Source organism: Aythya ferina (genome assembly GCF_964211825.1).
Source record: "Aythya ferina genome assembly, chromosome: 3".
In the NCBI taxonomy this organism is placed as follows: Eukaryota; Metazoa; Chordata; class Aves; order Anseriformes; family Anatidae; genus Aythya; species Aythya ferina.
The window spans coordinates 49,880,354-49,898,602 of NC_140298.1; the positions used below are offsets into that span (position 1 = coordinate 49,880,354).

An 18,249-nucleotide genomic window follows, 5' to 3' on the forward strand; every position below is an offset into this window, starting at 1 on the left:
TCTATATTTGTGCCAGGCCGAAACAGCTGCCATTTCTATAAACTCCCCCTAATACCAGCCCCTGCTGACTGGTCCAGCAGCACACCACGATGAGTAATGGGCTCTCTGCACTGACTTGGTTCTATTTTTCTCCCTTTCCTTCTCTCTGAGGGCAAGACATGCACCATGCGAGGGGTCAGGACCACCAGTGCCTAAAAATCTGTGGCAGCAGGCATTCAGTAGCTTGGGCCTGGGATATTTAAAGATCATTTACAGTGCTGAGGTGAGGGGTCAGTCTCTACTGTGAGGCTGTCATCAAATCTGCTCATGAAGGCATTTTCCACCAGGAGAGTGAGGCCTGTCTGTGCAAGACAGAGATTGCAATGAACTCCCCCAACAACTGAAAAGCCATCCCTCACCTTGGCATCCACCTTCAGGTCATGATTTGGTATGCCCTGTTTTTCAGGGTTATATTTCCTGAGGGACTTCAGCCCAGTTCAGGATTCCCCAGGTGCGTCACCAGCTGTGTGAAAGTGGTAGATGAAGAAGTGTGGGGACGGTTGTAAAGGCACTTGTATTTCTCTTTTCTCTTCACTTTTCATCTTTCCGCAAAACTATCGGTTCTGGAAATCTATCAGTAAACTGGTGTTTTCAATGACTACTCTGCCACTAAAGGTATAGCTTTCTCCTTTAAATTGTTACTTAAATGATTTGGTTATTTGGTGGAAAGAAGAAAAAGACAGCAAGAAAAACAAATTCTTTACATTATAAACTTGTAATATTTTTCCATTATGGACTATAGCTTTTGCTGGCTGTTTTTGAGTATCTTGTATGGAGGACTAAGAAGGAGAAGAGAGGAGACATTTCCTATTTGGTAAAGCAACAGCCAATCTTCCCTCTTTCTGCTGCAATATCTTTTCTTTATCCTATTTTTCTTCTTTCTGGCAAATGTTTGCAAGCTGTTGAATAAAACACAAATTGCATGTATACATGTTTTTGTCTGTTATGACAGATGACAGCCCCAGAAGGAGATGAGATAGAAAATCCTACCCAGGTTTTGGGGAGTCAGTGGTGCCAGCAGTGAGTGCTTGTACACATCAGCCACCAAGGACAGAATTTTCAACAGTGCTCACAGTAGACTGTCTAGGCTTCACAGCACAAATACCACTTGTTGACTTTGAGTTACTTATATTATTATGTGAGCATATGCCACCATTTCCCTCATTTCTGAAATGCCAGAAGTTGTAGTGATATCTTTTGCATAATGAGATATGCAAAATATATAATATTATGTATAATGTTCTCATGAGACTGCTTGCTTTGGAAAGGAGCATAAAATGTGCAAGTTGTTTTATTAATAAGTCATTCCCCCAAAAGTATGCCAGAGCTGAGCTAGTGTGCATAGGGGAAGACAAGAAAAAGGAAAAGTACAAGAGAAGTGTTGATGGTGGGATCTAGAAACTAGGTTGAGAAGGAGCCTGGTATTGTGCTACCTGGTCATTAAGATGTTTTTGACTTGTTAAGGCTCTTTAAAATAAAAGCGTCTTTGTGGGCAGATGAGTGTCTAGGACCACAACCTGACAGATGTTGTCTTGAAACATTTTTGGCTGAAAATTGAATCAAGCCTACACTCTCTTTTTCTAGGTCAACATTTTAAGCCCTGAATGCTTAAGCCCTGTGTAAGCACAATGAGTGCTACAGCCTCCACGCCACCCTGCAAGACAAAGGAGAGGTGTTTAGCTGAACAACCCCCTCCCAACTCTAGGGGGAGGCATTGGATTTGCCCCCCCAACCTTTTATTTTCTATTAGATATCTCCAGGTGACTCCTCATTCAACATGCAGATGGCATGTGGGGCTGGGACACCTAACACTAATTATCTAACTCTACTGGTCACTAAAACTTATTATATTGACTGGGTTTTTAGCTGGTAATTTAAGAACAGGGGGGGTGGGGGGGGAAGCTTATTAAGAACGTTCTTGCTGCATGCTCTGTAGTTAGGATATTACAATGGCTGCAGGCCATATACTCAGAAATAAAGCTTTGGTGAAAGGGATTGAGACTGGGAAAAGGACTTTGGGAGTTTTTAATCTGAGGCATTCTCAGGCACATACATGAAGACTTTCATTCTTTTAAATCACCCTCCTTTACTTCTAGGCCTTTATTTATGCATATACTTATCAGGACTTTTACAAATAAAATAATCCACCAGAATTAGAGCAGTGCAAGAACCAGAGGAGCCACACAAGTGCAAGTACCAGAGGAGCTCATGTAATGGTTGCTTTCACTTGGTTGTTTAATCATTCACAAGCCTGCAGGATTTTTGCATCTTCAGGCCTCCGTGGGACTGCCAGCTGAGTATGCGTGCTCACTTCTCTCCTCGTGCTTATTGCCTCTGACCAGGAGCAGTGAACAAACAGAAACTGGAGGTAAGCAGGAGTTAGAAGAAAGCAAGGTTTGTAGGAATGGCATGCACGCTGTATTTAATGGCTTAATATGCCAGCAGGCTTTTGAGGCAGCACGTAACAAACAGGGATGGAGGGAAAAAGGTTGTCTTTAAGAAAACAGGTTTAGAAGTGGCCTTTTAAATGTCTAAACCCAAACAAAGGCTCAGAACAGGGAGTTCTACTTTAAAACAGAACAAAAGTAGTTTAGCTCCACAGCAAGGATGCTGGAGCCCTCACGTTCAGCACAGCATTTGCAGATGGGCTTGTGTTTAGGTGTGGGCTAGGGTTTTGTTTACTCCCTTTGAGCTTCATCAAGCATTTAATATTCTGTTATGTGTGTGCTTAACAGAGCACATGCTTATCTGATGGAGAAGGCGGAGAAGATTAATTGCACTCTGTATTCTGCAGTAAAAAATCTAAGGGATATGAAATAATCCTCAAAACAATGTGATTCTTCCTCCATTGTGCAACAGACTCACACAGTTTCTTGCCAGAGGCCACTGTGAATGCTTGAAGCTTATGCCCATGGCAGAGGCAGAGCAAGCACTTCAATAAAGATACATTACAGATTGCTAACAGAGAAAATGCACCAGCTCTAGAAACCCCTCAAGCTACAGTCAGAGGCTGAAGGAGCAGTCTCGTGTTTGCTCTGTTCCAGCTCTGTCTTGGGCTTCTGCTTGCAGCCACTGTTGGGGTCAGGGTGAGTCCTCAGCATGAACACTACAGCATAGTCACTCTGTAAGTGGGTTGCTCTGTGCATATATGGCCTATGGGAGAGCAATAATATTATATATATAATAATATTATATATATATAATATTATATAATATATAATATTATATAATATATAATATTATATAATATATAATATATATAATATTATATATAATATATATAATATATATAATAATAATATAATGTATTATTTATAATACTAATAATATTATTAATATTAATACTATTTTAGAAATACAGAAGTCTCCAATCCTGTTTCCAGGATATCCCAGGGATGTAACTTATGTTTTTGAGCTGATAAAACAAGGTAGCCATAGAAATGACCACAGAAATCAGAAAAGTATTGCTATTCTGACAAGCTACCAGGAGATACCAAGCACAAAGTAAAGCAAACTCAAGCTGTGGGTGATCAGCTCATGTCGACTGTTCTCACGTAGCCATCCACTTCCCTGTTAGAAGCTCCACCAAACAGAGTTTCTTCAACTTCTGCCACTTTTCCAAGAGGGATATGGAAGAAAAGAAGTAGAAGACTACAAGAGTAAATCTGTACAAATTAAAATCATGTTAATTCATAACACAACAGAAATATAGCTAAAAATTGCAGGCTTACCCCAAGATGCTGCAGAGCTTATCTGTGCTTCCAGCCATGGTGTATCTGACCTGTGAAGATTTATTCTGTCCTTTTGCAACCCTGAAAACTCCAATCTTTCATAAGTTTTATCTTATTTTAATTTCTTTCTCAGACAGGCATGTGGCACATGAACATTGATGCTTAGACAGCTCTGCTGTTGTGCACTGCAGAGTTTTTGGATATTGTTTTAAAAACAAAGTGGGAGAGGTTCCAACACCTATTAACACCCATTCCCTTGACAAATGAAGTGATTTCACTTCACCACCGCGCACAGCTTGCTTGAATCATATAGTCATGCAGTAAGCAAGTGTCTTTACCCTCTTCTAAGAGCTGATGACTCACGGCATATGCTGGGGGCATTTTGGTTATAGCAATTCACCAAATTAGAACTCATCTCATCAAAAACCCAGGTAGAGAATGCAGCAAAGCACTTGGGCACCAAGTGTAAAATTTTCAACATGAAATCCCCAGGACTATTGTACTCAAATTTCCACAAGTGGCAAGTGGTTTGTTAGGTCACTTTCTATCTAAAGGAGGCGTCCCTTGAGTGGAGCCTTTCAGTCTGTGGGAGGGAATTTTTTTTCCCTCCTGTTTTGTCATATAAAAGCAGATTAGTGGCAGGATAAACATTCTGCTAGCTACTGCTTTTCTCACTAATGTTCAGTTTAAAGGGTGGTGTTGTGGTGTGTTTGTTTTGTGTTTTTTGTTTGTTTGTTTGTTCTCTATCACAAATTTTAACACCATGAACTCTGGGTATTTACAGCAGCACAAAAGCATAGCAGTTTCAGCAACAGTTTCAACCTGGCTAATTTTCATATTTTCTGTGCAACCTAAGCATGTGTTTTAGCCTGGAATATGAGACAGCAGAGAAGTAAAAGATAACTGCACATTCTAAGCTCAGTAATGCCCCAATAAACACGGATTATGTTCATTGAAAGCACAGAAATTACCTTAAATATATATAATTTATATAAATTTCTGGTAGGATGCTTCAGGGTTGCTTTTTTTTTTTTTTTTTTCTTTTTAAATCTGGATGCCACTGGAAGACACACTGAAATTATTGCTACTCAGGAATGTAAAATAAGAACCATGTTCACAGCTAAAATAATGTTATAGATTTCAGTTCCATAAGCAGAAATGCACAAATGGCATAACTCAGCATTTTCTGAAGTGTACTCGAGTCATGTTCCCAGCAATCAAGAGAGACCTAATCAAATTTTTTCCTCTCAGAAATAATGATCTTGGCAGATTTTGTTGAATAGTTTGCCAGGCTTTGCTATTCCGGTGGATATCATTGTGCTTTTATTGCTCATTGGGTGTTGCGATATATTTGTGTCTCACTGAGCTCTGTCTAATCTCCACAGTTCACTTTGTTCTTCAGTTCACATATTTTCCAACTCCTGCTTCTAAATCTTTCTCTAGTACATACCTTGTTCTCTTCTTGAGAAAAATAGTCCTTTGCATGAACCTTACTGCAAAATAATGCATATGCTTTACTATATAGAAAGGGCAGGAGAAATCAAGAACTCAAAGCAGCATTTTACAGTTTGGTTGCCTGTAGTAGTGACTGTGCAGGCACCCGCACAGCCATTGTGGATGGAGGCACTGAGAACAGCAGTTGTCCCATACAATTACTGATAGTGGACTGAAGTTAAGTATCGTTCATGACATTGTCAGACACCAAATAACTCAAATAAAGAGAGTTGAATTTATTTCATCCATTTCACCGGCAGTGTCAGAGTGTGTGGAAGACCTGTCTCTTGTTTCTCCAGTTCAACCTTCTCCTGGCTGGATCATGCTGGTACATCTTAGTCCTGCAAGATGATTTTTAGCTCCCACCTTTGAGTGCCTCAGACACCCACACAGCAGCCTTCATCTAATTTTGCTCAGCTCAGCCAAACATGTCAGCAGTCTGAATGATGGCATTTAACAATCAGCTAATGGGTGTCAGGGCCACTGCCACTCACTTTTAAAATTTCCTATCATGGTGCTCTGGCTTCAAGCACAGGTTCTGCAAGGCAGAATACCTCTAAGAGGCTGTTCTGTTTCAGCAGGATGCATGCCAAGGGAAAGACTCCATGGAGACATCCATTTCTCTACACCTCCATCTGCAGTTATCATTTAAGCACATTTTAAGATGTGCCCTTCCCTTTAGTTCTTCTAAAGAATAGCCTCATTGATCCTATTTCAGAACAACACATCTCCATGGAAGGGAATTGTTTGATTGCCAAACCACACAGCATCAGCAACCACTTTTGTGCTCATAAAGCTCCACCTGCTTAAGTGCACTCCATCAGTTGATTGCCCAAGAGAGGGTGTAAAATAGGTCTGTGTTCTTGAGAAATTACTCTTCTACGTTTTTTTCTCTATACAGCTAAATATTGTAACTGCATTTTAAGTCTAAATATTTTGGTAGAGACTTTTAACAGGTTAACAGATTTTAAATACCAGCTCTACTTCTATCCAATGTATTGATCACATTTTCAAGTGAGTCATGGTGTTTGCTATCCCACTCCAAATACCTTTCCCTTTGACATTAGACACAATTATACTATATATCTATGTATTTTCCCCTTCTCCAAATACAATCCTTACATTAATTTAACCTCTATGTTTATGTATTTTATTGAATTTTTGGAGATTAGATTCACTTTCAGGATTTGATTTGTTGCAGTGACTTTGGGCTGGCTGCCCAATTTATGGCTGCTACTGTTGGATGATGGCCTGACTGTTAAATATTTCCCTGCTGAAACTGCATTAGCACAAAACAAATTTTGTTATAATGACATTAAGTAAAGGCCATAGAAACCTGCCCAGCATTAGAATTTTTTTCTTGGCATCTGTTTTATGCTTTTTCCTCACATCATCTAAATCAAGAATGAGGTATCATTTAATATTTTACCAGCACGTAAATAAACAGGCCTTCTAATTTCCTTGATGTAAATATAAAAATATCAGCATGGAAATAATTGCCAAATCACAGACATTATTCTGCAATCTTTACAAATTCAGTCTTCCAAATAGGACATGTTTAAGTGCAAAAAGTCTAAATTGCATAGGGCTAAGGCTCACATTGTCACCATGCTTATTTTACAGGGCATAACTGTTCTTATTTCCTTATCCCCAGACAAGCTTTGATACTTATAAAAGGTGGTTTTTTTTAAATGCTTATTACTTATCTTTACAAATACTGTAATGTTTAGTCAAGATTCCTTTCTTGTCAAGAAAGGAGTCAACAAAATTAGTCAAGACCAAGATGAATCATCTTGAGGTGAGAGTATGCAGCAAGAAAATAGATATCTAACTGAGAACAAATACCCTATAGGTTCAATGTTATCAAAGCTGAAGGGCCAACAACATGTATTTGGTTGATTATATCACAACTATGCAATTATGCTAATATATGGCAATGTCATTGCTCTTGAAAAATTTGCTTTTCTTTGCTAATTTAGGAAGATCAATTATGAATTAATATAGTTTGGTTTCATTGGTGATGTCATTGTTGTGTCATGGTGCAACAGGAAAAGGGTTAATTCTTTAGCTTCCACTGTTCAAAAGGTTTCTTCCTCAGAGCTGCCCCTTTTCCTTTAAGCTATATAAATGTGGAAAATAAACCATTATTTTTTTCCAGCAGAATTTGTTTAAAGAAATAACTGCAGAGGTGCTGATTTAACACTGAGAATGCAAACAGCTAGAGTTGGAGAAAGCCCTATATATCCTACCCTCTGTTACATTAATCCAATTCCATTTTAGCTAAGGGCAGCTTGATGTTCATTATCCTTCAGGAAGTTAGGGCTTGCTTGCCAAATATATGCTTTTGTGGCAGTTATTATGCTTCCAAATATTTCTTCACAGCCTCCCAGTGTATTTATTTAAACGAATTATATTAATATATATATATGTAGTTAAAGTACCGTTGATACGATAACTCTCACTGCAATTTAATGATGAAGTATGAAAGAAGAGGTGAGATAATAAAGTTATGGCAAATTTATTTGATGAATTTCAATCAAACTTTTTTTCTCAGCTGCAGACAAGTAAAGTCAATGTGTTAAGCTATGAATTTGAACTCAGAAAGAGGAGTCTGACCTTGGCATGTACAGAGTTGCCTAGTATTTTCTTGTGTGTTGAACGTTCTTGTTTTAAACGGGGTTTATTACCTGCTCCTGCACAACAAAGAGCCTAGCCTTTTCTATTATCTTTGCTCAGGAGGACTGGCCTGCAGTCCAAACCCTAATTCTACCCCAGAGCAGAGAGTTTTGCATATGTTTTTGTGCAGCACACCCCACTCAGTTAACAGTTGCAAGACTTTTCAGTTACTCAAAAGCACAACATAGTAAAAATACAGCAGTCCTGGCCTCATCCAGAGCTCCACTGTGCTTGACACTGTACAAACAGACAGGGAAAACTTGTAACCTAAGCACCTAGAGCAGAAAAGTACCAAAAGGAACAAAGTTTGAAGTATGCAGTTACCCATAAGGAGGAAGAGAGAAATGAAGGTATTTAGCAGCCCTGCCAGCCAACCCAGTCTCCACCACCAGACCGCATTGCCTACCTAAAATCTCACACAGGAGATCCCCATTACTCACCTTCTGATGTCATAAGGCAACAAAATCATGAAACCAGACCACTCAAATCCCAACCCATCCTTCAAGGGGCTTAGTTTGTTACAAAATTGCTTCTAAGAGCTATCTGAGCATAGCTCTGCTATCTGTGCAGCTCTGGCTAGGCCTAATAATGCATTGAGTTTCCCTAAGTACCCCGAATCATAAATAGTCCCATCCCAAGTAGCAAACTCCACTTCTTCAATTTCACAAAGATAAAAAATATGCTGGAACAGAGCAGAGAATACTTTCATATCTGAAAAGTATTTTCTCCAAACAATGTTTTAAGACGATGAGATATCAAAATATTTATACCTAGTTCCCATTGTTGTCTATGTATGCATGTGTTTGGCTTCTTGGGTGCGCTGTAAAATAACTTATATTCTTTATTTCTTTGTGATTCCTTCTATAGGAGTTGTTCTCGTCTAAGCATCACAGCACTTTTATAACTAACCTAGTGAAGAAGTATACAAGGATACATCAGAGCTGTCCTCATCCTGACATCCAAATTGCATAAGGAGTCTAGTATGTGGAAACAGCTAATGATCCAATCAGCAAAAGAACATGTTACAGATTGCAATTCTAATAGTTAACCTCTAGATGCAGCTCTATCATGTAATTATACAGTTGGAGAAGTTGAATATTTTTATATGATTGCTTTTTTTGTTACTGTACCCTCTTGCAACAATCACTTTACCATTTAAATTCCTGGTGACTTTCAGCAGACAGAACTTTTAATGAATGTTACCCAACAGGGTGGTCTTCAATGAGAAAAGCAGGAATGTGGCAATGAGGAAAAAAAAAAAAAAAAAAAAGTAAGCTACAAATAGGTACAAAGGGACTGCAAGTCATGGGAACTCTTTGCATTCATTGTTAATGTGACTTTGGCAAGTTGTTTTCATGTTTTTCATCAGCTAATGCAATCTGTATATGATATTGCCCCCCAGCAGGTTAGCAGACAAGGAAGCTGAAATGACAATAAACAATTAATTAACGTCCCCTTGCTAGGCCTTCCTTGAATGTATAGCTTCTGTATAATTTGAATTTTTACCCTTCAAGAGATGAAGCAAAAGTCTGCTTCCACTGCCACCAAAATCAGTATTAGGGAATAGCCAACACAGCATGGTTATACCTCTTTAGCTATATACTCACTTGTTTATGCCATGTTATGCACTGTACAGTCCCAAGAGCACTAAAAATAAATATAATCAGCTGTGAAACAAATAAAATGTCAGGAGCAAAACTGCAATTGCTGGTCCCAACATACATTACAAGTTGCATCTAATGGAAAGGACTGTCTGTCAGGGAGGCTTTGAAACACATTTTAAGCTTGGGGTTTCAAACATATCTCAAAAGAACTGTAAAATTAAGTGAGTTCTAGTTTCTACTTCTTGTGCCATCCTCCCATTCTCAGTGCTTGTTTTGGAGGGGCAGACAGCAGCAGCACCCAAAACAGTCTGGGAGCAGCACTCACACACCCCTTCTGCTATCCCATTGGGCTGCAGAGTAACCCCTGGTTTTGGTCTGTGCAGGTACCAGAGGTGCCTTATCACCCACACATCTTTGCTGGGCTCTGCTTTTTGAGATTTCCTTCTCAACAGCCCATCAAAACTTACTCAGTATAGCGGACAAGCAATAGATCATAACCATTCAAGTGGCTGGTCCCACGTCTATACAGAAATATCTGCCATTGCCCTTCTTGCTATTTATGAAATTGGGAGCCAAACACATACAAGAAAATAAAGTGCTGGAATTAATAGTGAATAGTTATTTAATAGTGAACTTTTGTCATCCGCTTTCTAAACAGGCAGTGTTATTTCAAAGCAAAAAACAAAAACAAAACCAGAAACAAAGTAATTATCAAAATCACACTTATAGAATAACTTAAATAAACTTTTCTTTTTGAAGATGATATAAATACAAGATAAATAAAACATATTGTGTTATGCTGGACATTATCCATTAACAGTTCATATCTAAACAGGCAATGTTATTTCAAAGCAAAACAAAACAAAACAACAAAAAAAATAAATTCGAGATCAAAACCATGCACTTAGAATAACTTAAATTGCCATCTTCCTTTTGAAGATAATTAAAGATAAATAAAACATTACATTGCATTATGCTGGACTTTCTCCATAAACAGTTCAAATCCAATAGTTTTTCCATTAAGTATTCAGATAATCAAAATATATCAGCTAAACTACTCTGGCACTGACTGGTTCTTTAGAGGAATAAGATGTCTGGCTGAAAAGTAAAGAGATTTTACTGAACCCATAGAAATTAAATTCATATCTTGATGCATACTTAATCCTCTGTTACTTAGGGAACGCTTTCTCTCCCTTGATCTCTCTTGGACATAACCTACGATAAATTGGTTTTACCTGAGCAGGGCTGGAAGCTACTGGTACCACTTCTTAGTTTAGCTAAGGGACTGAGCAGCTCTGGAAAACATTAGGGATCATCCACAGAGCCAACACCAGCCTGACCTAGACCACATTCCTGAGTAAACTGCCCAAAGAGTTTTTCTTTGCTCCTATAGAGGAACACACTTGCTCCATTCACCCCAGAGACAGCCCACCATCAGCTTCCACAGGCTGAAAAGACTTCTTCCACATTAAGAGATTTCTGCTGTAGAGAAGAAATCCATCTAGGTGAACAACACAGAGGCTGTGCTGCCAGTCATACGCAGATGCTCACCAAGTAGTTCTGCTTTAGGCTAGTGGTCACTATGTCACTGATTGACATAGCACCCAGAGATCCCACTTCATAGCACTGCATGTACCAGAAAAGCAAAACGTACCTGTGACTTACAGAGCTCACAGACTAGGATAATGTAATAAATAGCAGTTTTTCTCTGCAACACAGTAAGACTCTATTAAGTGGAGCTGCTTCCTCTCTTCATGTCACATTGTAGCTTAACCTCAATGTCATAAAAGAAGATAGCTGTAACTCATAATATTTAACACTGACTGGACAGGCAAAGAAAGCAAACTTTAGTTCACTGCATTAGCCATCAGTTTTTGTTTAAGGAACTCATATGGAAAATCACTTTCATTCTGGTCTTTCTCATTAATACCATTATTCTAAAAATTACTAGAAAACATTTCAATAATGTACACTCTAAAATAACTGAGCAACTTTGACTATCAGCCCCATCAAAACTTGAACATGAAGTCAGTCAACATATGTATCTGTTTTTCTGAGAATTCTTTTTCAGAATTTCTTCTCACTAAAATACTGCCAACAGTAGTTATTTTATTTCTTATCTTATTTAGTGTCTACCCTAAAAACCTAGGAACCTTGCTTAAGTTCCTGTAGACAAGTAATTAAAACAAAATCTTAGTTTCCCTTTGCAGAGCTTCTAGGTCTTGTATTTGCAGCTAAAGGCCTGAAAACATGAATCGCATCAACTTAAAGAAGGCAAATAAAAAAACACTCAAAGGCACTTCTTAACAAAATTTTCAGGCTGTTATGACAAGTGTATAATCTGATGAGAAGAGGCAGAAATTTGACTCATGATTTCTAAATCCTTGGGGTTCACATGCAAGGATTTGTCTTCACCTTCCTTTTCCTCTCCTGCTTTTCTACTCTTGCACTTTGCATGAGGAACGAAGAGGTCCAAATTTCTGGTAGAAATCATCTTCAGCACGAATCAGGGCTTCCTCATCTATGTAGACAGCTGGTCTCCGGGAAGCCAAGAAGTACTGCACCTTCCGTATGTTCCATCCCATCACGTACTTCAGCCAGCCACTGACAGCAGCCGTAGACCTGCCAACGCCAGCGTTGCAGTGAACATAGACAGTGTGTCCATTCTCCAGCAGCCCATGCAATAGGCAGACAGCTTGTGGCAACATCTGTATTCTTCCTAAGGATAAAAACAAGGCACAGTCACAAGTATTTGAGAAAGTTATGTTCATGGTTGAGATTTTATCAGTATAGCCTGATTCACTGTGAGTCACAAGGGCAAACCTGATGTATTTATTATTTTCTTTCAAATGACCTTCTATTTTAACCTTCATTTCTTCTTGCAATGTAGATTTGGATCACACAAAATCTGTAAAATGCCCCAAGTCTTCTCTAAATACACACCCTGATTAACGCTGGATGTGTGTGGCATATTCATTTTCACAGGGACTGAGATAAGGCAGCAAATTACATCAAGCAGCACGTCTTATATATCATTAATGTTAGCAAGCCAAAAATAAAATATTTTTTACCACCAGTCTGTGTATCTACCTACATACTGCTGCTTTCCAAAACCTGGTAATGAAGACCATAATGCCAATAGTAAGGGAGGGAGGGAGGGAGAACAAAAGATAGTTTTCCTGTACTCTTTAACATTTTATGATATACTCGTGTACTAAGGATATGGTAAAAAAGTGAAAAACAGCCTTTCTGACTCCCAAGGGAGTCAGAATACTGTATTTCTTGATAATACCACATTTCCTTATACCTCTCCCTACTACTCTGCAAATTGAAGCTGCAAACATCAAAGTTTAACTTTTCCACATGGCACAGATGAGCACTGACATTAAGTCCTTTCAAATCCCTGTCTTAAGGTCTCCTGTCCTCTCTCTCCTGTCCTCCCTGATATCCTATTACAGATATGACAGCTCCCTATTTGTGGCAGTGATACTTCACTCTATTGGAAGCATTCTGTTCAGCTGGTAGACTACTCACTCAAAAACATGCATGCTTCCTAGACTACTGGCTAAAACCAAGATTTTGGACTAAGCATTCTAATGTAGAAATTAAAAAGATTATGTTATGACAGAATGCACCATGGGTGTCCTAAATAATGAATAATTAATAATTATATAAAACACATAATCATAGAATCATAGAATGTCCTGAGCTGGAAGGGACCCACAAGTATCATCGAGTCCGACTCCTGGCTCCACATAGGATCACACAAAAATAAGACCATGCATCTGAGAGCACTGTCTACACACTTCTTGAACTCGGTCTAGCAGGTTTGGTACTGTGACCACTTCCCTGAGGAGCCTGTTCCACTGCCTGACCACCCTCTCAGTGAAGAACTTTTTCCTGACACCCAATCTGAACCTCCCCTGTCACAGCTCCACATCATTTCCTCGGTTCCTATCTCTGGTCACCACAGAAAATAGATCAGCATCTGCACCTTCACTCCCCTTGTGAGAAAGCTGTAGGCAGCCATCAGGCCTACCCTCAGCCTCCCCTTTCCTGGACTGTACAAACCAAGGGACCTCAGCCACTCCTCATACATCTCCTCTAGACCGTTTACTACCTTCATAGCCTTCCTTTGGACATGCTCTAATAGTTTCATGTTCTTCTTATGTTGTGGTGCCCAAAACTGCACACAGTGCTCGAGGTGAGACCACACCTGTGTAGTGTAGGGCTGGACAGTCACTTCCCTCAACCAGTTAGTAATGCCATGCTTGATGCATCCCAGGATATGGTTGGCCCTTTTGGCTGCCAGGGCACACTGTTGACTCATATACATTTTGCCATCAACCAGAAACCTCAGATTCCTTTCCACGGGGCTGCTCTCCAGCCTCTCAACCCCTAGGCAGTACGTAGAGCCAGTGCTGCCCCATCCCAGGTGCAGAATCCAGCATTTGTTCTTCTTAAACTTCATATGGTTGGTGATTGCCCAGCCCTCTAATTTGTTAAGATCTTTCTGCAAGGCCTCTCTACCTTCAACAGAGTCAACAGGTCCTCCCAGTTTAGTGTAATCTCTAAATTTATTATACCTTCAAGTCCTGCATCCAAGTCACTTATGAAAACTTTAACGAGAACCAGCCCAGTTCACATCTGGTAAGTCGAAGCCACCCATAAAGACAAGAGTGGATGATCTAGAGGTATCTCTTAGTTCCTTAAAGAACAATTTATTGGTGTCATCATACTGGCTGGGTGGCTGATAGTAGACTACCACAATGACATCCACATTATTTGCTTGTCTCTTAATCCTTACCCAGAGACATTCAACCCTGTCATTACCAGGTACCAGCTCCATACAGCCCAGCACCTCCATTACATGCAGCAGCACCCCCCTGCTTCGTGTGCCCTGCTTGCCCCTTCTGAAGAGCCTGTAATCATCCATCATAACAAACCAGACACAAGACTTTTCTTCCCATCATTATGCCAATGATGTCACAGAATCACAGAATCATATAGGTTGGAAGAGACCTCCAAGATCACCGAGTCCAACCTCTGACCTAACACTAACAAATCCTCCACTAAACCATATCACTAAGCTCTACATCTAAACATCTTTTAAAGACCTCCAGGGAGGATGACTCAACCACTTCCCTGGGCAGCCTATTCCAATGCCTACCAACCCTCTGGGACTGAGCCAAGACTTCTAGCTTCTCATACTTGTTCCTCATGTTGTGTGTATTTGTGTAGAAATTTTTCAAATGTGCTTTCATTGTACCCAGCACCTCATGGAGCTCACCAAAGGATATCACTAGCATCCAATCCCTCAAATTTTGTCATGCTGTCCCTTAGCTTATCACTGGAAAGCATGGTTTTATCCCTCTACTCCTTTAAATCTAGTGTAAAGCTCTATCAATCAGCCCTAGCTCCTGTGCAAAAATCTTTCTCCCTTTCTCTGAGAAAGATGCAACACATCAGGCTCCAGCTGGCCTGATGTTGTGTAGAACATCCCACGATCAATAAATCCAAAATTCTGCTGATAACATTAGCCTCAGAGCCACATTTTGAACAGCTAGGTCTGCCTGTTCTTCTCAATACTGTTTCCTGCTACTGGAAAGATAGAATAACACGCTACCTGTGCCCCTAATCCTTTAACCAATTGCCCCAAGGTCCTGAAGTCTTTTTTGTTTGCCCTTGGATTTCTCTTTGCTATTTCATCACTGCCAACATGAAAAACAAATAATGGATAATAATTACAGGGCTGTACCAGGCTAGTGAGCTTTCTAGTAACAGCTTTTACTTGGTCCACAGGGAGGCAGCAGACTTCCCTATGGGTTGAGTGCAGTCAGCGTATCAGGCCCCCCGTTCCCCTCAGAAGGGAGTCACAACCCTTCTTTTTTTCCATGATGAAGGTGATTGCAATATAGGGGGTAGGCTGACTTGCTTAAGTGACCCCTCTAACCTGAAAAGACCTTCGTCTGCATCATTTGCCTGCCCGTCAAATGCCAGAGCCTCACACCTGTTGTCCTGTTGTGTAAGGGCACCTAAGAAGGTGAGATAGGCAGGGAGGGGATTTGCCTGCTACCCCAAACAGAAACCTGCTTCAATTCCCTGCCATCCCTTAGGTCCCCTCCTACCTGGTGGAAAGATGGTATGGGATCCTTTGTTTCTTGCATTGGAGAGCACAATTTCACCAGTCAATCTCCCCCGACTCCCTGATGCTCCTCAGCATGCCCACCTCCTCCCAAACCTCTGTCACCAGCCTGAGCCATTCTTCTACATGGTGTACCTCCCACAGGTGTACTCATTGTTGCCATCAGACACTGTCAGAAAACTCGGGCACATTGTGCAGCCTGAGACCTGTATAGCCACACGTTCCCTTGGGTGCTCTGTCTGGGTAGCTGTGTTGGTTCCTGTGGCTAGAGAGGCCATAAGGGACATGGAGGACACAACTTTCTGTTGGGTGGATGCCATGACTGGAGCTCCTCACAAGTGGGTTGCAGCTGTCATGGTGGCCGCCATTACTCTTGGCCCTCCGTGGTCTCTGCGCTCCCTTGGGGTTTTCCCAGCTCAGGAAATTTGCCTGTGCACTGTGACTCTCTGCTCCACTGCAGAACATGCCTGCACCAGAGCTGGTGGTCTCGGCAAGAAATGATTGTAAAGACTCATCAGACTGGGATACTATAGATAAAGAGAAATGATTTGCTAGGGGAAAGGAGCGGCTGAGCCAGACACGCAGCACTGCCTCACCGTTTTTAACCAGCAAGGATGGCAAGCTGTCCTGCTGTGCAAGCTTGCAGTCTTCCACCTACACAGCACATTTTCATTATACAGGCTGAATTCAAACTAAAAGCAACAACAGTCAAGCAGTTATCAATGTCGTCTGGCTTTAAACTCAAATATACATATACTGCAGATACGAAGTATTTTAGATACCAGAAAATACGAATAAAACTGAAAATGCACATTGGGCTCTAGCTATATTTTCACACAAAATTTACACAGAAAAAAAAAAAAAAAAAAAAAAAAAAGCTGTCATGAAAGCAACAGAAGCAACATATTAGTAACTAACAGATTTTGTTACTATTAAGTTAGCTGCAAGATTGGTCTGAGCATTACCTTCAGTGCTCATATCTGGGGTTGGCATCCAGACATAGGCAAGACCTTCTTCTTTGTATAGTTTCATGAGTATTTCAGGGCTCATGGGTTCTGGGTAGCGGTTGCAGCCCCAGGAATTCTGAACAATGTCCCACTCAGTCTGGAAGTTCATCACCGCTGTAACACCCAGCTCGTGTTTTAGCTTGACAGTCACATGCTCCAGCTGCCGAGGGCAACTTCCCAGCCAGATGTTTGGCAGAATTCTAGCATGGAGAAGAGATTGAAGTAGGTTTGATTAAAATATCTAAATGCAGAAACTGCCAAATTAAGTGGTGTTCCAGCTCAAAACCTGCTTTGCACCATCGCATGAATACTCTAAAGTACAACATTTCCATGTCATACAGTAAGCAATTTCCTAATTTATTACTGTTTATTTTGTAATGTTTGATGTTGGGGATCGAGCTCCTAACGTACCACAAAGAGCCAGAGAGTCTGAGAAAAAATCAGAGCATAATTAGTAGCACAGGTCTCCAAGGCATCAATCATTAAGCCTGCAGTGGATACTTAATAACATCACAGATTAGAATAAGAAAACTCTGAAGATTTGTGCAATTTACACAAAAGAAAAAGACAGAAGATTCACATGATCCAAATCTGAATTATGCTAGTAAAATGTCAAAAACATAGGACTCTCTTCCAGCTTTGTTGCTGCTGGTATGAGGACAGGAGACAGGGAGAAAAACACACACAAACAAGAACAACTTTAACCACCCTTCCATGAGAAAATTAAAAAATGAATTAGTAATTTTCTTCTCATTTTCTTCTTCACTTGTGGAGTAGTAGAAATCAAATGCAGAATTACAGTACATGTCTAGCTTCCCTCAGGGTTTGAAGAACAAGAAATTTTGTCAAGAAAACTCAAGAGATATGTGTAGGGCATATAAACATCTGCTTTTTTGGTACTTCTCCAAATCAAACTTCAAGACTTCTATAGTTTCCCTGTTAATAATAATCATAAAATTATCCTATGTCCCAACAGATTTTTATATAAACTGAATATTAAGAGCTTTGTTGTCAATTGAGATATTTAATCTGCACATAGTTAAACTGATGTTATCTAAAATAGATTTGAATCTATTTTGAACATATAATCCATAAACTACACCAAATACACTCACAGTAGAGTATCCAATCTTGCAAACTTTATTAACTGCAAAAAAATGAATGCAAGCTACAACAAAAGCAAGATCCTCAAAAATAAAATATCTGCCATACATTTCTGATACTTTTTTTTTTTTTTTTTCCCATTTTTAATTTCAGGAAAACTTATTCTTTCTGAGGAATAGTTACTCATATAAACAGACCTTAATCAGTTAGCTATTTCCATTTGATAGGACTATGACAGAAATAAGTACTAAGTAGCATTTAGCTAAGCTGTGCAATGGGTAATTATTAAATTCTGCAATGTTACTAAGACTGTGGAAGACTAAGACTCTAAGACTGTGAAAACCAGAAACTCACTCTATGAAACACTTTTTATTATTATTGTTTACTGTATTTCAGCTGCATCCACAATGAGCAGCATACCAACTACCCAAACACAGCCATTGGCCCCA

At 39.8% G+C, this 18,249-nt stretch overlaps 1 protein-coding gene and 1 long non-coding RNA gene across 3 annotated transcripts in view; both read right to left on the minus strand.

Moving 5' to 3' along the window:
- The window catches only part of LOC311433860, a 34,727-nt gene extending 30,692 nt beyond the window's left edge, over window positions 1-4,035 (minus strand). The window contains exon 1 of the long non-coding RNA XR_014690993.1: window positions 3,771-4,035. This is a non-coding gene — a long non-coding RNA (uncharacterized lncRNA). The remainder of the gene's footprint in view (window positions 1-3,770) is intronic.
- A 6,113-nt stretch (window positions 4,036-10,148) lies between these two features.
- Window positions 10,149-18,249, minus strand: part of EPM2A (EPM2A glucan phosphatase, laforin) — a 57,417-nt gene continuing 49,316 nt past the window's right edge. For both annotated transcript variants that reach the window (XM_084513511.1, XM_084513510.1), the window contains exons 3-4: window positions 16,655-16,896; window positions 10,149-12,263 (exon numbers count right to left, since the gene is read on the minus strand). In XM_084513511.1, the coding sequence (XP_084369637.1) occupies window positions 11,983-12,263; window positions 16,655-16,896 (523 nt within the window). In that variant the 3' untranslated portion in view covers window positions 10,149-11,982. The remainder of the gene's footprint in view (window positions 12,264-16,654; window positions 16,897-18,249) is intronic.